This window comes from Catharus ustulatus, chromosome 4, assembly GCF_009819885.2.
Source record: "Catharus ustulatus isolate bCatUst1 chromosome 4, bCatUst1.pri.v2, whole genome shotgun sequence".
In the NCBI taxonomy this organism is placed as follows: domain Eukaryota; kingdom Metazoa; phylum Chordata; class Aves; order Passeriformes; family Turdidae; genus Catharus; species Catharus ustulatus.
This window is the reverse complement of record NC_046224.1, coordinates 10,526,024-10,550,647: the sequence shown is the minus strand read 5'-3', so window position 1 is coordinate 10,550,647 and position 24,624 is coordinate 10,526,024. Positions and strand designations below refer to the sequence as shown.

The window sequence follows — 24,624 nt, the reverse complement described above, 5'->3', positions numbered from 1 at the left end:
GCCGCCCCTCCAGAGGCACACCCCGGCCCCGTGGAGGCGAAGCTGCCCCTACACAGGCACGCCCCAGCCCCGTGCAGGCGGAGCCGTCCCTCCAGAGGCACACCCGGCCCCGTGCAGGCAGGACGGCCCCTCTAGAAGCACCCCTCCGGCCCCGTGGAGGCGGAGCCGTCCCTCCAGAGGCACGCCCGGGCCCCGTGCAGGCGGGACGGCCCCTACACAGGCACGCCCCGGCCCCGTGCAGGCGGAGCCATCCCTCCAGAGGCACGCCTGGGCCCCGTGCAGGCGGAGCCGCCCCTCCACAGGCACCCATCGGCCCCGTGGAGGCGGAGCCGCCCCTCCACAGGCACCCCCTGGCCCCATGGAGGCGGCACGGCCCCTACAGAGGCACGCCCGGGCCTCGTGGAGGCAGAGCCGCCCCTCCACAGGCACCCACCGGCCCCGTGGAGGCAGAGCCGCCCCTCCACAGGCACCCACGGCCCCGTGCAGGCAGCACGGAGGGGCGGCGGCCATAGCCCGGCCCCGGAGAGGCAGCACGGAGGGGCGGCGGCCATAGCCTGGCCCCGGAGAGGCAGCACGGAGGGGTGGCTGCCATGCCCCGGCCCCGCCGGATGCAGGCGGGCCTGGGGCCCCGCGGCACCGCCCCTGCCGGGTACAGGCAGGCCCGGGGGCCAATGACTGCCGGGTTGAGGCGGGGCCTCGGCCAGCAACCGCGCGGAGGGAGCTGGGGGCGGAGCCTCGCTGCAAAAAAAAAGTGCGCCCTATAGTCCGGTGCGCCTTATCTGATCTACAAAGTTGCGAATTTTGCCAACTCCCGGCGGGTGCGCCTTATAGTCCGGTGCGCCTTATGGTCGTGAAATTACTGCACTTTTGCAGTCATTCCTTGCCCTTTGTGCAGCATACAAATGGTCCCAGTCAGACACACCTTGGTACTTCTGAGTAGTTGGATGTGACAGAGCAAAACCCTTAGAGATCCAGTGAAAAAAAATCAACTTCTACTTCCACAAGTTTGAATTTTGCTATATGAATTTACTCCAGACTCAGGAAGATAAATAGGACAGGTGTCCTTACAAAGTCCCCAGTTCCCTCCTCTTTACTCAGAGTCATTGTCCCCCGGCTGGTCAGGTGTGATGAGCCCACTCCCCTCTGCCACTTTTCATTCTACTCACTAGTCTAATTCTTGTTCAATATTCAGTGAAAAAATAATTATTTTCTTACAATTACTACTTTAAAATGTAATAATTTGGAAAAAAAAAAAAAAAAAGGAAGAAAAGAAAAAGAAAAAAAAAGAAAAAAAGAGAAAAAAAGAAAAAAAAAGAAGAAAATAAGAAAAAAAAAATCAAAGAAAACAAGACCAAAGATTCCCTTACATGTAACAACATATAAAACCTGCCTGAAATCAATACCTTCACTCCAACCTCATCAGCACACTGTGTTTCAGTTGGAATTAAATTATTTATGACCATTTCTCACTTGAGAAATATAACTTGCAAGATACTGCTTTGGGCTGCAATTCTCTTGATATTAAAAAAGTAATAAAGTAAGGTTGAATGCCTCATAAATAAAGAAATTCACCTATATTTACAGTGATTTAATATATAGACCAAAATAAGATTGGAAGGACAAGGAAGGGGACCAAAATTTGCTCATATTGTGGAATTTTTCTGAGGATTTTGAAAGAAGTACTATTATGGGCATGGGAACTTGAGCTAGGCTTTACTTTCCCTGACTAAAGCAGGACTTTTCAGTGGCTTACTTAGCATATGCTTACACAGTATCAGAAAAAAGCAGTTTTATCTCCACTGTTTAGACACCAAAGTCATGTGACCAAAAAAAGCAAACATTATTGGAAACCTGAGCATTAATTAACTAAAATCATATGATATTACCCCATCCCTGGAACTGTTTAAGGCCAGACTGGATGGAGTTCTGAGCACCCTGCTCTAGTGAAAGGTGACCCTGCCCATGGCAGAGGTGCTGGCACCAGATGATCTTTAAGGCATTTAAAACACATCTTCATCTCCCTGCACTCCTTTGGTCTAAAATGGAGAGATACTGGCTCAGGGAGAGAATCCATAACAGATTGTGAAAAGCTCTAATTTCATCATTTTTCTGCTAAGTTTGCCTTAGCAGTCCAATGGGCCAATGATCAATGGGAAGGTTTTGTCTAAACAGGAGCTTCCCCAGGACAAGAAACAACCTAAACCACAAAAGAATAAAAGCAGAATTTGGCTATATATCCCTTTTTAGCTCTGTCTTCTATTGTATACATGCCTTATCTTTTTCTTTCAAACAGGCAAGAAAAAAATGATCCATTTTATACTGTTGAGCTTTTATAAAATTGCTTTTGTTTTATAAAAGTTTCACATCTTTAAAAATTAACTCTTTAAGTGGCTGGTTACAATTTCATCTTGTGACATGACACTTTAGGAATGCATTTTTCACAGTTTTTTCTTTAAGAAACTATAGATATTACAGTATGAGGGGAAAAAACCCTCCTGAACTGCTAAAGCTGAAGCAATATGATTTTCAAAGAAATAGCAAGTTAATGTAACAATAAATAATGGGAAAATGCTGAATTAAAAATACAGAATCCAGATTATTGCTAATCACATGAATTATTATGTTGGAAAACTTACAGTATCTATTTCCATTCAGGAACACATCAGACAACAACATTTTCATGGTACTAAACACTACTTTGGTATATGGGCAAATTGTTTGAAATAATTGTCATCCATAAACAGTACACATAAAATTAATTTGAAAATTTGAGCAATATTGCATTTATATGGACCTTAAAGCAATTGGACTATTTGAATTCATAAATATACAACTGGAAATCATTCTAAAGCATATTTTTTATTATTTATTTAAGACTGTATTATACTAACATATTATATTGTCTTTTCACCAGAATCTTGGGCTAAACCCAAGCTCTTTACTCTTCCTGCTAAACGGATTTGCCAATATTTGGAGAGGATGAGCATATATCCAGAACATTGTGCAGTCCATAATGTCCAGCCATAACTTCCAGTCTTGCAGAGACCATGTGAGGTTAATCACTCTTCTGCCTCCAGCTAAAAAAGAGACAGTCCCACTCTAACATTGATCTGCATTTTGTTTTTAAGTAATACCTTAGTCCTACAAAAAGAAGTTCAATTTGAGGCTTCCACTGTATTCAGTTTTCTTAATGTTGCCTGTACACAAAGTTTGTACCTGGTGCTGCACCAAATGTAACTCATAGCTGCAAGGAAATATCAATGTTATGAGGAACATATCTGGCAAAATTTCTTGTCTTCCTGGTTCCCTCAGCATAAGATGTCAACAGGTACAGAAAAGGGGAAAATACCATCCAGCCTGGTCCAAAATGTCCAACAGACTTCAAAATACTGTTTGTGGTTGTATGTAAGCAGAGGTTATAAAAACCTCTGGGTGTCAGCAGAGGACACCCACTCATTTCCCCACCACATTCCTCTGCTAATCTGAATAGTGGTATACTGACAAAATTCCCATGAAAACATTGCAATTTCCTTTCCTCCATCAAAACTTAACAAGGTTATGATTTTGTACATCAGATCTAGCCTTAATCTGCATATACAATTTCAGGGAAGTGTCCTGAATTTCAGAAAAAAAACAAACAAACAAAAAAAACCTAACAACAAAAAACAAAAACACCCCCCACCCCCCTAAAAAACCCCCCCAAAACAATAAAAAAACCAACCAAACTTAAACAAACAAAACCCAATCAAAACCAGTAAGGATAAGAATAAATTTCTTACTTACTAAGCTATACCTTACCTGCTGTAAATTGATAGAGCTTTATTTACCCTAAGGTGAGAACCACTTTTTTAAACAATTGCATGAGCCATTTAAAATTTACTAATAAACCCCAACATTTGCTATAAGTGGGAAACATTGCTATTCAAAAAAGCTAGTGCCTGGGTGAAAATTAGAAAGTGCAATGTATTTAAAACATGGAAATAATGCATTTAATTATTGAGGAAATTATTTTTTGTACATGAGAAAGAAAGGAATTAGAATAGTGTCAGTCACTGAATACTATTCTTTAGGCATCATCAGGTGCTTAGTATTCCTCTATTACCTAATACATTTTCCTCCCCTCTGTCTTGCTCAAACTATGGTAAAGTATTTATGACTTCTAATAAGTGTGAAATTGTAGGTTAACTAAGCATTGCTAGGAGATGATGTGGTAACAGCTTAAATAATAGCACAGTAACACTGATCTTTATTTTAAAATTAACTGCAAGTCAACCACTACCACAAGTATGTGTCAACTGTGAATCACACGTTAAATGAAAAACCAACTGAATGAATGAAGTAAAGCGGCACAACAGGTTGAAAACCAAATTAATTCCAAAGTCTTAGCAACCTGCTGGGGAACCTGCAATGAAAAAAACATTGCTGGGATAAATTCACTTGCTAAATATAGATTTGCACTTCTATCACTTAGTTACACAATGAAGGATCATGCAGTTGCCTGCTGAACATTCCAGTTCTCCTTCTCTTGACACCAGAGAGATTTTACTTAAATACTTACATTTAGTAGCTGTTCAAAAGCATAGCTAAAGCCTTTTTTGTAATCTGTAATTCCTTTAGCAGAGATTTTATACACAGCTTCTTTCAGTTTCTTCTTGTTCCTCACATTAGCTTGGACAAGATGATTGAAGCAACTGACATTCTGAGCATTATTATTAAACTGCAAAATAAATAGAAATAGTATTAAAGACAGTTAATTTTCTGTGTACTGTAGCATTAAAGCTTTAAGTTTTCTGGATCTTCATGAGATAATGTCAAACCTAGATTTTAATTTCCACCATGCTGAGAACAACTGGTAGTGACTAGAGATTCCAAAATGAGACTACGTATATATTTTAAAAAACAAGTATTTGAAAACAGAAGTTTGAAATTTCACTCTGTGGCAATCCCCAAAAAGTCTACTATAGTGGAAAAATTCCCACAAGTTTTGTTTCAAGTTTACATAAAAAAATAAAGAAATAAATCTCAAAAATGCGGAGTTTTAGCTTGGTGGTTTACAATGTAAATTGCAGATCAGATCCAAATAGAATATAAATAATGGAAAACAAAATACAAACAAAAAATTGGAAGCACAGGAGAGTATATCTGCAAACAGGAGAATACTGATGATAGCAATGGAAATTTGTGTCTTGAGAACAAACATACTTCCGCTGTCTTACGCACATATCCATAAAAACTACTCCCTGAAAAGTAATCTATATGATATTCTGACATTATGCAAAAACATTAACAGAATTTTTCTAAAATGCAAAATGTTGTCTGCACAAGTGGAAACCAGTTTAAGATTGTATTTAACTTTGTCTCTGTATAAACATACCTATATACTAAAACACAGACCTCACTATTTACATTTCAACTGAAAGCAGATTATTGTCTCTTCCTGATTACAGATGTTCAGTGAAAGTAAACATAAATGTAATTTTATGCTATCAACATGGTGCAAAGCCTTAAAACAACAATCAAGTCCTATTGTCTTAAGTCTCACTACTGCTTATAGGTTCAAGAGTGCTCTGTAGATTAAAAGGTAAATAAGATCACAGGTTTCAACAAATGCTCAACTACTTACATGCCTAAAATAAATCATTGAGTACCAGGCACAAAGTACAGGGAGAGAATTCCTTTCAGCAGCAAATACCAACTGTAACTGTAGGACACTTATAACAAACAAAACTCAAAAGGATGAAGGGATTAATAATATTAAACCATTTTAAATAATGCCTAGTATTTTAATTCATGCTATTAGGGGGGGTTCTTAATGTATTTATTCCACGTTGCCCAAAAAAGAATATTTTTAGGACCAAGCAAACCCAGAATGTTTTGCTGCTTAAGCAAAACCATGAGATGATCACACAACTGTAACCAGTTCACTTTGAGGCAAAACACTGACACACTCAATTATGCTTCCAATAAAAGTTTCTTACAGAAGTAACCAGTAAATCAACTAATGATTATTGGATACATAAACCATGTGGGACTGAAAACAGTTATTGTGCTGTGAAATTATTTCAGTTTGTCTCTACCTAAATTTATAGTCATGATAGGAAAATTACAGACATAAAGTAATTTTATAAAGACACCGTCTGAAAAACAATTCAAATTGTGAGTTGGGGTAAAAGTACAGAAATTGTACTTGGAAGGTAGAAAAAAAATATTAGCTAATAGGCAGCTCTGCCCTACAAAAGCCAATTTCATTTGAAAAAATAAATGGAAAACACTCCTCTGCTTCACCAGTGATATTATATATGAATAATTTAATGACCTACTATAAAAGAAATCCTGAGTTCAGACCTATGGCATGCCTGTGCATGCCTTGTCTTGTCTATAGCAAACAGCAGTTTATACATTCAAGTGAAAATGTAGTGAAAAGAGAAAATTTCTCTCTGGAATGTCACTAACATTAAACTGCCAATCTGGGCTGCTTGCTAGCAGTCTTGCAAATATATCAGAATAATTATTTCTAAGAAGGTCAGGTGTCCAGCACATGGATTGGTAATTATGACTATAGAAATAATTTTTAAAATATTTTCAGGAATACTGGTTCAAACTGTGCAGGCAGCTGACAAGGAAACTGTGCCATACTACACTTATACATTAAATTGTGTTGCTCTGCACTCACATATGCTGCAAAGTGAACAAAGGGTCAGGCCAAAGCATCTGCATCTGTAGATGCACAAATGCTGATGTAAAATGAAGGAGAGAAATGACACATTTGTAGCATGGAGAGTTACATCAACCAAAGTCTGCAAATGCTGTAATTTAATTAAGCAAATATATGAGCCAGCTGTTTGCAGAGACATCAGTCAACATTAATGTTAATGCCAGTCAGAAAAGCAGATGAGCAGAGTTTCTGATTAGATGAAGGAATCAGTAGATGGAACAGCAATCCTCCAGAATGAACAATTCCTTGTTTGCTAGGAGATGAGGGCAAGGCTCAAATCTGACTGATGAAAATGCTCAAAGGGGGAAAGAAAATTCAGAGGTGAATTTAATTAATGTGAACTATAGTAAAATACTGAAGTAATGGAAGCATTTCAATTGTGAAAGCCACCAGCTCATCCTTAAAACTGACTTTCCATATGTGGCAAACAGCACGACCATTCAAAACTTAAGAGCTAGCCAAACTGAGGCAGCTTTAAGTTATGCTCATCTGAAACATAATAGCAACAGTGGCACTATAATTTTTTACACATTAAGATATATAAAAATTTGCACATCTTAATTTACAAGCCAAAATAGTCACTGTAAACCTTCACTGGTCATATTGTCTGATCCCTAAGTAACATAATAATGCTTATTTAAGTTCACAAGATTTCTTGAAAACACAATCACTTAGTATTTAACTGAAGAAAGAAAATGTAAGCTTTCAAAAACCAGTTGCCATTTCAGAAAGTCCATGTTCTTACAAAATGAAATCCTATCGAAGGTGTAAAATTAAGGTAATTATAACCCATACTTTATTGAACAAAGTGCTCTCAGTGTATCTATGTGAAACATGTCAGTTGGGTATTTATCAGCCTGGCATTCCCCCTAATTATTGCAGTAAATATAAACATGTGCAACAAAAGTGCTATTGGTAAAAAGGAAATAAATGGAATTTTTCATGATGCCGTGGGCTCAGTAATTAACTTACAAACAATGTATGACATTTAGAGTCAAACCATTCAATTGTTAAAATGTAAAGACACCCTATAAAGTCTGTCACCACCAATGACAGCTTCTATTTTTTCAAGTACATGAAAAGCTTATTCCTTATCTAACCTAAAATAAGAGAGGCTTGCAGCAAAACAGTTGTAAATCTTGGAAAACAGGATAACCTTGAGCTTTTTATTTTAAAGCATCATGGAGTATTAATATAATTAATTCTGTCTTGTAATTATCCCTGCAAGGTTTAGGATCTAGATTCGGTTTCCACTGGATTATTTCTCACTACCCCATTTATTTATATCCTTTTGCAGCCTGCACCTTTGGGATGTCCCAGAACAATCCTCTGTTCTGAGGAAATTTAGACCTTCTCCTCAAAGCTTTGGGTAGGAATGACTTAGCCATCTACTGGGACACAAAAAGTCTCAAGAGAACTTGGCCTCATTGAGCCCAGACCACCAGAAAAATCTTTGGCCATATATGGGGCAACTCAATAAGCTGAAAGGTAAGGAAACCAATTCAATATAACATGCAAGTCCAAATGAAGGGCTTCGAGCCTAATGCTGCACGACCCTTGTCATTCTGGAGAAGGGCTGAAACAAAAATACTACTCTGACAGTCTTACAAGGACTTTATCTTCTCCTTCAGAAAAGGATCAACTTGTGAAAACCAAGTGAAAAAAACAGTGAAGAATTATGCAGAACTGCAGCAAAATATTTAAATACTTGAGACCTTTCCCCTCTCTTGGGTAGTTCCCTGAGTTGTGGGCTCCTCCAGGGACATGAAGCTCTGCAATCCACAGTGCCCCAAGAGTTGAATTTATGGAAAATAAGAGGCTGTAATTCTTAAAACCTCTCGTAATTCCAGAATAGTTATCTATGCATTGCTAAAAATCTCCTCTTTTCCACAATATCAATGTGGAAATCATTGTAATAAAATTACTAAAACTGCTACCACAACATGAGGTTATTAGGGAATTCAGGTGAAGTGAAACACAAATAGTGATTTATTTCCTATATCTGCTCCCACACTAAGCACTTTGTGGATATGCAGACCAAAAAATTAATAACAAGACCCTAGAGACAGGTGTTTTCATTAAGAGGGCAGTATAAGGCAGAAGAAGGAGGGCGAACACCCCTTCCCCATGAGAAAACATCTGAAATAAATAAAGAAAGAAACAGAACTCAGCATTGGAATATACAGGGACTGAAAAAAACATTTGAAATGCTTAAGTAGAAAGATCAAAACTATCAAGCAGCTTGGGGGGAAAAAAACCAAACAAACCAGGAAACAAAACAGATCAGGAGAAAACCAAACACCAAACAAAACCATTTATAATATATTGAGGGGTTCTCTTCCAAAACTGAATCCCTTTTAGTACATTACCTGCTTAGCAGATACAAACTGCCCTGCCTATTGGGAACTTCTTTAATACATCTGCCTCTGGCACATACCAGCCAACCTCTCCCCAGCTGACAAACTTCAGGAAGTTACACAGAGCATTTGACTCCCAGGGCCATCCACACTTTAACATCACAGTCATTTTCAAATATTACTCAGTATCTTGGACTCCTTCTGAAATAACTCAGAACTTTTCTCATTTCAGTGGTGAGAAAAGTGAAGTAAGAAAGGAAATAAAAAAACAAATCCAAGGCAAAGGCATGGCTTTAATCTTAATTCCCCTCTACAATAATATGTTTTTTCCCTTTGGTTTGTGCAAATAATTCCAAGTCCTTAAATTTGCCTTTTAACTTGATATTAGTTATTTTGCTATAAGCCATTTAAACCACACAGTAAAACAGGGCACAAAGCATGGATTCTCATAAACATTTTATCCCTTAAACTTCTTCAAAATGCACATACAGATAATTCCATTTATTCTGTAGACTAAAGCAGTGTGAGAGAAAAATCCTTGATTTCACAGGCAATGTATGAATAGATGAATGTTTCAAATTCTCTTCTGTATACCCATCCATCCCTCTCTATAATTCTAAATAGATCTCCATCTCCCAAGGAGATATAGAAGTGATATAAATTTAAGGTATATCAATCCAAAATCCAATGTCAATCATTCTGTTGGCAAGTGAGGTGGTTATTCAAATAAAAATAAAACATTTAAATTGATTCTGCTTCTCTCACGAAAGAAAACACAGAACATTCCCTTCATTATACTGTCTTAGAATTCATATTTATGTAATTCCAGTAAAAAAATAAGCTTTGAGAAGAGCACCAAAAAAGATTTTTTTTTTTTTTAATAATTAAAGAATAATGTCTTGGGGCATTATTTTATTTTTACCAGAAAGTGCTTATTACTGTTTCTGACACAACATTTTTTTTTCTGCTGTATCTGACAAATCTGCTGTCTCTGACACAAATTGACCTATACATACATATAAATATTTACAGTTATTTGCTTAATTTTTTTTACATAATCAAGAAAGCAAGCTTCAGTCAACATGTACTGATGCTTTCTGGACAAAACATTAATCCACTAAAGAAAGCCACACTTCTCAAAAAGCACAGCAATAACTTAACATAAATCCTTGAAAAAAGAAATAGAGGAAATCAGCATGAACTCTGCGATTCAGTTTGAAAAGGACAAAATCTTCTGTAAAGTGTCTCATTACTGCAAAATAAAAACCAAACAAACAAACAAAACCAAAACAAACAAATGCTAACAAATTGAAAACGTAAAAAAAAAAAAAAAAAAAAAAAAAAAGAAAAAAAATCTTTCAAGTTTTAGTCACTAGGTGGCACTAAAACAAAAAAGTTGAACTGGTGTTAAAAGTACCGTGAAATGTGGAATTTTATATTTCTGTTGGAGGACATTGGTGCTATCTGTGACTAGAATAAAATTCTCATTTCAACTAAACCAATAAAATATATTCGTGTTCTAAATTGTTGAAAAAACAAAAATATTAAAATCTAAACTTCCTCCTCAAAGCAAAATTTCCACATCTTGAGCACAAGAAATCCTGACTCTAGGAGGATAAAACTATGGAAAAGCTGTACACCAGCCTATTTCTAAATGTCCTTCTGTGGCCCCAAAATCTGCAGAAGTGATAACTTAAAGTATGTAGCACCAGGTCTTTGTAAAATTTCAGATTTTCCCAATCATTGTTACCTACTGCCTCCCTCTTCTGTCAGTTTGTTGACTGACATCTATTGATTCAGCATATCATGTTTAATCAGAATCTTCTGGAACTGCATTTCTAGGTTAATAATAAAAAAAACACCAAACCAAACCAAACCAATCAACCAACATACCAACCACAAAAAAAAAAAAAACCAAAAAATCCACAAAACAAAACCAAAAAATACCCTATAAAACCAAAATAAAAACAAAATAAAACAAAATAACAAAACAAGAAACAACAAGACCCTAGGAAAAACTCCCTTTTCAAAATTTTGGACATGAAATGGGAACCTTACTTAAATTGCATGAAAGTTGTGCGTTCTTAAACATTCATAGATGTTTATCTTTTATAGAAAATCATATAAACTTGGCATAATTTCCACTCTCAAACTTGCTATAGAGATAAAGCCTACACATTTAAAATACCAAAATCCCAATAGCTTAATAAATCAATAACTTCATTCCAGGAAAATCAAAAGTTGAGGAAAATACAGTGAGTTTGCTTAAGACTTACTCAGATACTACTTCTGCTGACTTTCAATCTGCTGAGGCTTGTTGCTATGCTACTTCTACCTCGTGGCTAAATCAGCTTGGTGACCCAGTTGTATCTATATGTATTAAATGAGCAATAGTGAAATAGATCTGATTTCACCAAGCTTTCATTTTGTAGCTAAATCCGGCTTTGTAATTTTCTTTTTTTTCTTTTTTTTTTTTTCCCCACTGCTGCTTTAGGCTTGGTAATAGGATTTCAGGGTTAATCCCAAGAATAACTGAATGCTGAATAAGGCCAGTTAGAATCTGTATTTGAGTAGGGAGAAGATATTATAAATATTTATCAGAACCCATTTAGAGAATAGTGTGAAGGCAATTTGCAAAGTTTTATTCCCATGTAATTTCTCAGTACACAGAAAATCTGAGGCAGTTCAAGCAATAAAGGTCTGTAATTTGACATGAGAGAAAGCAATATGTGATATCAAAGTTCATCATTCATATTTTGCTCTAGAATAACTTCTTCCTCTTATTCTATGATTTATGTACAGATAGTCTTCAGTTGAATCCTACAGATACATGGTAGAGAAAATATAAGAAACTTATTCAACTACTGAGATGGAGAAAACCTGCATTTCTTAAATTGTACTTCAAGCATCAATGAAACCAAATTAGGATTATATGCCAATTTTCACTATTGGCATTTCCTGAGATTTAAAATGTATCACTTTTCTTTTCACTGTTAAATGCACATATATGTCCATCATACACCAGAATTAGCAGAATTCAACAACAATATAACTGTTAAATCAATAAATAGCTGTTAAAAAATATTGTACAATAATAAAAGATAAATATGAGGGGAAAGACCAAATATAAGGCCAAAGGCTGCTCTCAGTTAGCTTTGTTAACCTTTATAACCAATATTACTATCTGCACATAAATCAATGCAAAGTTCCCACTAAGTACCCTAGGATTGATGTTCAGACCACACAGTATGATGCTACACTGCCAATCTCAGAATTACAACACACAACATCAATGTAGACTGAAAGATGAATTTGCTTAGCAAGATTACCAAAATTTATGGGGTATTTTTATGCTGCTACAGGTCTTAGTATGTATTATTTACTTAAAATCATGTGTTTCTGACTTATACTGAAAAATTCAGTATTGTAAACTTCATCATCTCGCAGGGAAAGCTGGCTGACATGAACTACAGCACTGCCCTCCATGGCACTGCTCCCCACATGTACTGGGGGAGGGAGCTATTAAAGGGAGAAACTTCCTAGAAAATTATTTTGTAGACATTTTCTTGTTATCACTTGACAGGGAGAATCTTCATTCAGTCAAATTCCAGTTGTTTAAAACATGAAGCACCCTTGCCAAAAAGATGAATCATGAGAATATATCAAGTTGGAAGGGATCCATAAGGACAATCAAGTCTAACTCCCTGCTCCATGCAGGACTACCAAAAACTAAACCACAGGACTAAGAGCATTGTCTAGACACTCCTTGAACTCTGACAGGCTTGGAGTAATGACCAATTCCCAGGGGAGCCTGTTCCAGGGCCAGACCACCCTCTCAGTGAAGAACCTTTTCCTAATGTCCACACTGAAATTCCCTGACATTCCTCATGTCCCCTCACTAGACATCAGAGATAAAGTTTTAAGTATTAAACTGTTCCCTCTAGATTATCTTGATATGTGAGGTTGCTACACAGGGTGTGAAGATGAAAGTTTAATTGGTGCAAGAAGTTACAAGACAGACACACATTTTAGCATCAGTTCACATGGCAGAGGGACAGCAGGGGGCTGCAGTATCATCTCTGCATTCTCACACCTCGACTCCAATGCTTCTGCCCCCTTTTAGGACAGAGCAGTGTGCCTGGCTGGGCAGGAGCTTGGAGTTTGAGAGCAGTGAGGAGGCTGCAGCAGCACAGTGCTGACACGGGAGATGCTGCTGCTAAGGCAGGACGTGAGACAGGAGGGGAAAGCATGAGTCTTGGAAGTGTGAGACTTGAGAACTTGATGAGTATTTCATTCTTGCTTTACCCAAGTCAAGGAGATCCTTTAGATTCACTCCAAACTAAGACGCTGCCACACATAATCAATTACCTAACAAATAGATGGTTGTTATAGAAAGCATATTTTTAAAAGGGGCATCACACAACAAATATCCCCCATCTCATCTCAAAACTTCAGGATAACCTGCATTTTCTTATTTTTTCACTAACATAGTAAGTCATCTTTCTCCAGAAGTATCATTAAAGCCAGCCCAGTCCAACCTCTTTGAACTGGTAAGGAATGAGTTTATTGTTCAAGGAACCATTCTCCCACACAAATTTTTAATGATACTGTCACAAGGCTTCCTGATTATAGTCTCCTAGTTGGGAAGCTGACTCAGCAATGCATTTTTGGTCCTGCATCTGACATGCCATAAAACATCCCAAGATCAATGATATTTCTGACAAAGCAGGGGCCTCTTTAGTAAGATTTGTGGTTTGCTGAAAATTAAGAAACTGGAAAGAGCCAACAGATTTATTAGCCAGTGGAACCATGAGGTAGAGCTATCAAATAATTTTATGTACCACCAAACTATGCATTTTAAATAAAACTTTTTATATACTATTTTTTAAAACTACTCTTTTTTGCATACTACTAATATACTAGAGAGTTCAGATTTATTCTGGAAATCACAGACCTCCATGCCACGTGTTGTTAGAAGTCTGACTCCCTGACATTTGACAGCTAAAAGAGGAGACAATAAAAATGTGTATTGATGCCCAAAGCAATCCCTCAAAGTAGGAAGGGAGGTGACTTTTCTTGTTATCTGGAGCTGTCAGCTATATTGTACAGTAATAACTGTACAGTTTCCAGCATCATTCCTGCTCCTGACATCCTAATGTAGAATTTGAGCTTCTAATTTCCATTCCCTTTGGCTCTTCATGCAAACAAGTACTCTCTTCCCTAGAATTAACACTTTGTGACAGACACAAAATGAAACTGATCTTGTTTTTAAATTTGTACTATTCCTTTTCCAAATCCTCTCATGTCTTTTTTTCTCTCTAACACACATTTTTAACATTTTTCTTCCATAGCAAGCTAAAGTTACAGTTAATAACTGTAAAGTGCATTTCAGATTTGCACAGGACTTAGTATGGAACATTTAAGAGAGGAATCCTTAAATAAGAGTAAGGAGATGGATTTAATTGGTTTGGAGATGAAAAAGTTGTATGAAACACAGGTGCTGGTCCTAAAGGTCTCTAAGAAATAAACTTGTATGTGTGTTTACATGAATGCTCTGCATTTGTTAGTATTATCTGTGTGGATGTCCTGATACAGTAATTTCACGATTATAAGCCGCATCTGATTATAAGCCCCACATTACAATACAGAGTGTGATAAAAGGTATCTATTCTATCACCATCTCTTGAGGGTGGGGGCAGTGATCCTTATCTCAACGGCAGATATTCTGCTAATGGGCCATCCATTGAAACCAGGCAGGGCATTGTTCTTTATCTTTTCACAACCCATCCTTCCTCCAGCCAGTCATTGTCTGCTAGTGGCCCATTGAGTCCCACTGTGGGACTGATAAAATTACTGCATCCCATTGGGAGTTGCTCCAGCCAGGGGGAAGAGCCAACATTTCTTACCAAGGTAAAAACAGAGGCTTTGGGACACTAAGGTAGCCCCTTTCTCCACTGGACTCCAAAGGAAAACTGGATTTCTCCACATCCTCACTGGACCTCCAGAGGGAAACTGCACCTTGTACAGGAGCACTGCTCCAACTGAACCACATCTGTCACTGCAGGAGAATGCAGCCACCATGGAATGGGACTGCTGCCAACACCCTGCCTGACAGGGTGTCAGGTTGTACTCTTTGTCAGGGTTTGGAGTTTGTTTCTTTGTAGTACTGTATTTCTATTTTAATTTCCCTAGAAAAGAACTGTTATTCCTAATTCCCATATTTTTGTCTGAAAGCCTCTTGGTTTCAAAATTATAATAATTTGGAGGGAGGGGGTTTCCATTCTCCATTTCAAAGAGAAGCTCCTGCCCTTCTCAGCAGACACCTGTCCTCCAAACTAAAACAGCAACTTTTTGTTCTTTGTCTGTATATAAGCCTTATCTGATTATAAGCCACACTTTGCGTTCAGACCAAAATTTTAGTCAAAATGGTGCGGTTTAAAATCGTGAAATTACTCTGTGTGTGTGAATATATATATATATGTGTGTGTGTGTGTATGTGTGTGTGTGTAGATATATATATAATGTATGTATGTGTATATACATGTGCTCCATGTGTATTGTGCCAGTTGGGAAGACATTTGGTAGGATATGTGGCACAGAGCTGCAGCAGTCTGAGCTCTCTTGGGGTGTAGAATCTGGCATGATATGCTTTCCCCTAGCAGGCAAAATAATAGATGTATAAACAGAATAAATTCCAGTGTTCAGATGGCTTGTTTATTAATTTGTAAATCTGAAAGAAAAATAAAGTTTGTCAAGTTTATTTGTAGCTATGTAAGGCTCAGTTTAAATGAGAAATTAAGAAAAAACAGTTGAAATACATTCTTTATTTCTAAATCCTGTAGCAACATATCAGGTGTGTCCAGATGGTCTTTGAATAAAAACATGAGTAGCTTCTGTGTGGGATCTGCCTGGTTGTAGTGCTACAAAGGCTTAGTGGCTTGTGCACAGTTCTGAGGTGAATGTGGCAACTTGGCTTCTGGAGATGGTCCTGGTCTGAGCTGTAATCCCAGAGAGAAGAATTTACATTATTTTTATCTTATTGGTTTTTACACACTGACATTATTATTTTAAGCCAGATATTCCAGAAGAAACATAAGCAAGAACCATAAGGAATATTATCACTGGGATGGAAAAGTAACACTTCATTTTCACCTCTCTGTGACAGACTATTCTGTATATGTCTGCTATATGTAAGTATTTGCCATTTGGTCTTATTGCACAGACAATATTGTAGGGATTGTTAACATGAAGTTTAAGGTTTACTTACACTAAGGATAAGAGAAAGTTTAACTACTGAACATGTCTTTTGCTAGAAAGACATGGAAAAACTGTTAAAAATACTGAAAAAAACCTACTGGTATGTATTCCATGTTTGCAAAGATTAAAGTTTTGCAATATTTACTATTTCAAATTTTTGTATCACACAAGGGTTATGAAGTATTTTCCAGTCCATTAATAACTGAGTTTGGTGATGAACAACTATGTGGGACAAACGTTTAAGTTGCAAGACAAAACAAACAAAAAAAAAATCAACCAACCAACCAACCAACCAACCAACCAACCAACCAACCAACCAACCAACCAACCATCCAATCAATCAAAATCTTTACATATTCTTGATTTAACGCTAAAAGGGGCAATGAGACATCAATCTGACCTCTTGCATACTGCCTCACCACCCACCTATCACTGTCCATTAAAATTCCCTTTGCTACTTCTGCAATAAACCATAACAAATACATTTAGTGATAGATGTTTGCTTAAAGTGCATCTTCCAGAAAGGCATTAAATATTGATATAAAGTCAATAAGAATCTTTCTTTGGAATTTTTAAAGGAATTTTAACTAGTTATATGCCATTCAAATATATTTGGCTTCAGCTAGTGCTTCTTGCAATGTTTTTACCTGACAGGTTTGAGAACCTATGGAACAAGATTTTCCCCAGCAACAGCACATATCATCTGTGATGACATCAGTCACTAGACTTTATTTCTGCACCCCAGAGCAACCAAAAAAAAAGCTCAAATTCTGTGAATTTGAGAGCATGTCAAACCCAGCTTCTCTGATGATGTACTCAGGTGTGTGAGAAGATGCTTTCTAGACTCAAGCAATCACCTGCAAAAAAATTTTCAGTCCTCAGAGAAGACACCTACAATATTTTTTATAATATCTGAGCCAATCTTTTTTGTGTTAAATTGCTGATATGTTCCACAAATATGTAACAGTATTCAGCCACAACAAAGGAGTCATACAGTCAATATCTGAGTTCAAACACTTATAATTTGCCTTCCAGGAGAGAAAGTGAATCATCAATCCATACATTATTTAGATGAAAAGTTGTCTCTAGCCATGTCACTGAAGCTGTACAAGCATTTCTAGTTCATCATGTTGGATGAAGGTTGCAAGAAGCTCAACTCCTAGTGGTCCCTCACTTTTTCTTTATTTTGACAACAAACTTGGTAATTTTGCTTTCCTGAGGATCTGAAGTCACTGAAGTCAATCTCATTTCAAAAAAGTCAGCTAATATAATATCCTCCCTACCCTAATCTTGTTTCAACTCCCGCCCCACCTGAGAGACTTTTAACAGATCTTCACTGACTCCTTTCTTGACTTTCCTTTTAGAGAGAAGGTAAAAAGAAACATAATTCTACAAGTAGATAAATATTCCATTATGTTGTTTATACTACTGTGACTCCTGCTGCTAAAGTGAAATTTCTTTCCAACTTCGTAATAATTCCTGGGTTTCCATAATTTCCAGATTTGTTCCATTGTTATTTGCAGAATATTCATCTTCATTATATTTGCTAACCTGTCCTCCAGATATACTTCCCCTACATCTATGTCCATAGATACATAGCCTTGCTCTACCTGTAATTATTAGGAATGCTGAAATTGAATACTAGATTTTGATCATTATTTCTCAGCCGGTTTTTTAACCCTGCATCTACAGTGCTTATTAAATATACCTGCATGAAAAAAACCACATTTAATTCACTTGCTCCTTGAATATGGAAGATGAAAGATAATGACCTACCATTAAGGACTGATAATGATTTTCCATTAAGGAACATTGTTAGCAAGATGTGTTTATCTGCAGCTATCATTGTTCTCCTTTTCTTGAAAATGAACCATTCAATTTAAGAGAAACTGCAAAGTCAGATAGATGGATTGCTCTTAAGAGAAGCAGGAAGCTCAACACTCAGACCTAAACTTGCTCTTCTATCACTTTTCAGTGACTAGGGAAAAATCCAAACCACATCCCCTGCCAAAAAAACGAATTACACGAATGTGTTTGTTTGCTGCCTCACACAGCTAGGATGCTGAGGAGCCTGTACACTTAATTGCAGTTATTGTGATTCATTACCTAAAATGCTTCAGGATTCAGTCACTAAGAGAAGTTTTTATGCAGACATACTTATTGTAGAGGGAACCTGATTCTCTAACTTTTTTATTTTTCAAATAATGAAAAAGATAGCAGGCACCTTCATGTTTTCTCCTTAGTATTGTCCTTAATATAAGGAAAAGGAGAAAGTATATAGAAACCCCTTCAAACCCCTTCATACAGGAGCCCTTCCCATTTCCTCTAGATCCACCAACAGAAACACTTCAGTGCCACTGATACCATGATCAGGTTTAATTCCTCCCTTCAAGTAGTGATGTTCAGAAAAACTAAGCACCACTGAACTTTTCTGGACCAAAATTCAAATACACAGTAAAAAAACTGTCATAACATTTGACTATGCAGTTTAATTTCAGGTCCACTAAAAACATTACATTGAAATAATAAAGGAAACAAAGTTAAAATTATTTTAAAAAAAAAATTCTTCAAGTTTTTGCCAACTGAACAGAAGTACACTCACACAAAGCTAATGTTTCTAGCAAAGATAGTATAAGCATGACACACTACCTGGCTGTAGAATTTAGCCTCCTCCTCCCTCCACTAGAACTACAGGGTAAGATTTCCACCCATGGCATGTTAGTTAATTTTTAAAATAAACTTAAGAAAGTAGATCCCAGAAGGAAGGAACATCTCTCTGTATTTAAGACAATATAGGTGCAGTATGAAGTGCAGAATACAGGGTGTAGCAGAAAAGGAAAGGAAGCCTTTGATATATTGAAGAGACTTAAAAAAAAATTCTTTTCCCTCTGTTAGCCTATTTAAATATTTTAATTAGAAAGGTGTGAAAAACTTAGGAGTATGAGAGATGAAGTAAACAGGTTTGCAACCACTGCGCTATAGAATCACATTAAAAACTGCTTTTAAAAATCAGTAGGAACAGAGAATTTTTTTTTATCCCCAACAATAATTTAATAGGGTGGGGGAACAGTTTTTTCTTTGAAATCAATTCATGTAGAATTCACCTTCCCTCTCAGTTTGCTCAATGTGCAGAATTGCACAAGAGCAGATGAGTTTTCAATTTTCCCAGAATATGATTCTGTTCTATCTTGTATGCTTATGACATTTAATTTCCAATTCCTAAGCAGTAAATACTAGTTTGGATTTTTACAAAGGCTAAGTGAATGTAAAAAGTACAACAGCTCCTGACCTTTAACCCATCTGATGATGCAAGGGAGGTTTCTCCTTTGTGTGGCTTTTCCGCACCTCTGCAGATTTGAAATACATTTCTCCTGCGCACTACCCACAATCACAAACAAATTACACTCTCTGTGTCAACATCTGAAACCAAGCCACTAAATCACAACGTGCTGGGATGGAATTGCTGCCCCTATCATCTACCGCTCGCTGCTATCAAAGCCTATAACCGGATTAGTGGGAAAACAGCTGTATTACTCATACATTTAAGCCCTTTCAAACAGCAGGTTTTCTCCTTGCAACAAAGCACAGCACTTCAGATAAGGGACATGCAAATCCCAAAGGAAACCATGATATATTAACCCCTGGCTGTCTTTTTAAAACTTAATTGCTCATTCAACCTTTCTTTTCCTGGAAATAAAGGCAGGAACTATGTTTATTCAGTAGAACTAATGTTTTCAGCACATCTATTTTTACGCTTTTTTTCTCTAGGATTTCCTCATATAAAAGGCACAGTTCGTTAAATCCTCCTGTCATTTTTAAGAAGTGATTGACATGAACCTAAATCCATGTCTTTCAGTTGTGGGCATGAATCATCGTGCACATGGCCTTTGTGACTAACATCTTGGCAGAGGTTAGCAGTGAAACAGCTCTCTAGTTAACTCAAAACCAGACCAAAGACTCCATGGTTATCAAAGCTAACAAGCCATAAAACAACTGTCACGTTTTAATCCAAAAGATCCATGAAGGAAAGAAAAAACATAGATAACGTGTAGTTAGTGTTAATGTTCATATATCCATATATGCTAATGCTGTATTAGCTGAACATTTTCACATAGCTTTTCAGGCTTTTTGATTAGCCTATCATGTCTAATACTGGGATGCTTAAGAAGAAAATGTTTTTAAGCAGACATGTTATGCAATATATTGAATAAATTTTAAAAAAATATGTAATAAATCTGCATTTATTTCACCTAAAACAAAAGGTTTAACTTGATATTTTTTGTGTTGATTTCACTAAGAAAGCACTGGAGTTGAACTTTAGATATACTTATTGCATTATGGAATATTTTGAGATGATAGAATAATAGAATTCTTTATGTTGGAAAAGACTTGAAAGATTCTAGTCCAACTGTTAGATTGACTCTGCCAAATCTCTAAAACCCAAAAGAAATCTTTAAAAATCTTCAAATAAAGATCAAACTTCTGTGTTCATTCCTCTCATTTACAGAATGCCTTATGGTACTACAACCATTTGTTTCCTATCTATAGCATATGATTTCTTGTCTATTAGAGAAATAATCTATACACACACACACACACATATATATATATGTATATATATATATATATGTGTGTGTGTTGTAATGACTCCGTTCATAAATCATCTGATTACATGAAAACATAGGTTATACAAAAGTAAATATAATACTGAAAAGTTTTTAAAATACTTAAATTATAAGGGAACACCACCAAGCAGCTCTTTATGAAAGATTTAGAGATGCCATGTTCTATTATGCACATTTCTGTGATTGTTGCCCTCCACTGATGATGAAAACAACATAACCTAAACATCCTCTTCGGTTCGTTAATCGAACTTCTGATGTGAGCCTAAAGTTCATTCAGAGGGGAAAAACGGCCCTTATATATTATAAGTAACAAATCCTCGGGGAAATAATCTATACAAAATATTTGAGGATTTCTGGTCCTTTTCTGACACAAATCCCAACTTTGAGGCCTCATTAGAATAACAGTGAACCTTAGATAATAAAACACAGCCCAAGGAAGGCTTAGAACTAAGAGACACTATTTCTGGTCATCTTGGAGCAAATGTAACAAAAGAGTTTGGAAATCTGTGTAAATCAAGAAGTAGCAGGAGTCTAGGTTTTCCAGCAGTGAAAGCTGGCACAGCTTCCCTGAACATAGTAATCAATTTCCATCAGTTTAGGATTACAAGCTTTTTTTTTTTTTTTTTTTAATTGGTGAAACTAAGAAGATTTCAACTTCCCAATACCATTACAGAGAAGCTTATTTCCTTTAATAACAATAATAAAAAAACTCAGTTCTTTTGCTTTTTTTTTTCACTACAATTTAATCCAAGGAAAATGGTCTTATCCACTAATAAAAGTTTTAAAAAAGGAAACACCATTGAGAGTAAGCGCTTCTCTAATCCTTGCAGAAAGTTTTAGCTGTCAGCAAATCAAGAAGCAATAAGTGGTTTTAAAAAAGATTTCTTTTAGTTATATTTCAGGTCTTTCTCCCTCAGGTTGGCTACAACATTACTCTACAAGTTGAAAATGATCTCCAAAATCACTCCAGTTACTTCTCATTGAGGTTGTCTCTTGTTATTAAGAATAGGTCAGTGTTCTCATCCTAAATCCGTAGAATCAAAATTCTACAGTTGAACAACTTAAGGGAAAAAAAAAGAAAAAAAAGCTTTTCCCAAGGCTATAACATGACATCTAAGGTATTCACCGGGAAATGAAAAGTTTCCCATACCTTCTTCAGAGATTCTTCATTCTATTTTATTATTTATTACGAGGAAAAGATGTTTTGCCACCCATAAAGTGGCGAAGAACTTGTAGAACTTCTCAGAAACATTTATTGGTCAGATCAGATATATGGTTCCATATCTACAGTCATTATGCATCAAACAACATGAGTAATCCAAATTATCTTCTGTGTAGAAAATCTGGGAACCAGCAATTTTTTCAAGAGAATTTGCATATGCCAATCTAATGGAGAGGTTTCATATGAACCATAGAATTATATTGGAAAGGAGAATTTGGTTCTGCAGGAATTTATTTAAATTACTTTTGCCCTTCACTCAAATGTATATGTAATATTAAACCTAGGACGTCCCTTTTATTTTATAAGAAAACAAATACAATATATTTTAAGTCTCTTTGCAGCTTAACATTCAAATATCTTACATCTGGTATTAAAAATAGTTTGCTTTTGGCTTTGTTGACAATGTAAATTTTGTGGAAAGAACAGATACTCACTGAAACTACATTCACAAAGTCATCATCAGACAATGTCTCCAACATCTCAATGACCGATGTGCGGATCAACTTCAATGTCAATCCACTGACACTCCCGCTCCTAAATAAAATCCGCAACAGAAAAGTTGAATTCAGTAAATATTATGTAAAACATAAAAAGAAAACAGAGAGCACCCACCAGAACTCTCAGCAACTTACACACTAAAATTTTCAATTTAATTTCTGAATTCGCCAACTCATCATTAATATTATTAAACTATTTATAATTATTAAAGTAAGACCAAAACTGGCACACAGAGTCTCAGTCCTGTGCCTTAGATGAGGTCATAATGTTACATCATTTACTTGTATCCTTTTCAAGAAATCTGAGTTTACCACCTTCAACCAATGCATTATCTAAACATTTTATACTCCTACACACAGATTTACAGCTCTGGATTTCCAGAGACACAAATGACAGTTTCTTTGATTCAAGGCAAACCTAAGCTGAAGTGAAGAAATAACAAATGTTGATAAAACTCACTGCTGATATGAAAGCACTTCACCAAGTGTAAAAGCATTAAATGCAAATTCTATGGCTGAGAAGTTTTTCAGCATAAAGCAATCTGACACATCAAGTTCAATGCTCCCTTCAGTCCCTCAACATTGCCCTACACCATGGAAACTTTGCTGAGGCAGAGAGCAAGCTTTTATTAATTTCCTTGCTTGTTTTCTAGCAACATTTTATAGTAACCAAACTTCAAATTTTAAATCTGTATTAGAAAACACACAAAGTCCACATACATTCTTATCTTTCAGGTTCATTAAATCATTATCACAGCTATTGTAATGCTTCTAGTAATTTGTTTTTAGGTTTGTGCTTCACAACAAATCCTGGCATGCACATGAGAAATATTCACTTGATTGCTGCAGTAATTAATAAGTTGAAAACAGAAAAATATTGAAGTGATTTTAAAAACCATTTCCTTGCCTCCAGTTTAAATAACTTTCATGTTTGGTTTGTGGTTTTTGGATCTATTTTCTATTATGTATTTATTTTGCTCATACCAAGATTTTTGAACCTTGCATACAAGGGCCTCTTAATTCCCTCTCTATTTTTCAGCATACAGAGCTTTGTTCAATGTGTAAAGTACTTTTAACCCACTAATGTCAATATTCAGACAATAAACACTTACGCATCCACTAAAATGAGCATGTCTTTGGGAGATGCAGCTCCTTGGATATACCTGAAATAAGTAAATGGTATGAATTACACATATTTGCATAAACAGTTTTTGTGTGTGATGGAAGACACTCTATGATCTCTAAACTCAAACTAGCTGAACCATTAAAATCCCCCTATCTAGCTAGTACAAAACCCATGTGTTGTTATTTCCTCTCTTGCTGTGTCTCCTAAGTAAATCTAAGTATAAACCACATTAGGGTGGTCTGGACATAGGATATAATAATCAAAATTCACTGTTTTCACATAACTGAAGAACAAGAATACCATTTCAGAGCTAAAGATCTTGATGACAGATGAAATATTACTCAGCCCAGCTTAGGCAGAAACACTTAGTCCTTTGAAATAATATATCCAACTACATCCAAGTATCAATATACTTTATGTCTTGAGAGGTTTACATTAAAAAATCATGAGACGTAATCCCACCACTCTCTCCTCTTTTACAATCTAGTGATTTTATTGCTAGTCTAAACCACTGAGACATATTTTTAAATATTTGCAAAAGTCTGAAAGAATGTTTCAGTCTAACACTCAAGATAATAATTGATTTTGGCACAAAATCAGAGTTTTTAACTGGCTTACACCTATTTGATAGTTACCCTCCTATGAAAAGTCCATATAATCCAATAGTACAACAACTGCAGTGGATATTGCATGACAAGGAGTATAATTTAAAAATTGTTTATTTAGAAAAAACTAGTTAGTTTAAAAAAAACCAACTAAAAGTAAGTACCATTAAAAACAAATAGAAAAAAAAATTTACAGTAATATCTAGAAAGTATGTGATGT

The 24,624-nt window shown here is 36.3% G+C and overlaps 1 protein-coding gene across 5 annotated transcripts in view; it reads right to left on the bottom strand.

Annotated features, from left to right (window-relative positions):
* The window catches only part of CACNA2D1 (calcium voltage-gated channel auxiliary subunit alpha2delta 1), a 368,220-nt gene that overhangs the window by 77,082 nt on the left and 266,514 nt on the right, over positions 1-24,624 (bottom strand). For all 5 annotated transcript variants that reach the window (XM_033056982.2, XM_033056980.2, XM_033056981.2 and 2 more), the window contains exons 9-11: positions 23,786-23,836; positions 22,611-22,710; positions 4,559-4,717 (exon numbers count right to left, since the gene is read on the bottom strand). In XM_033056982.2, coding sequence (XP_032912873.1) covers positions 4,559-4,717; positions 22,611-22,710; positions 23,786-23,836 — 310 coding nt within the window. The remainder of the gene's footprint in view (positions 1-4,558; positions 4,718-22,610; positions 22,711-23,785; positions 23,837-24,624) is intronic.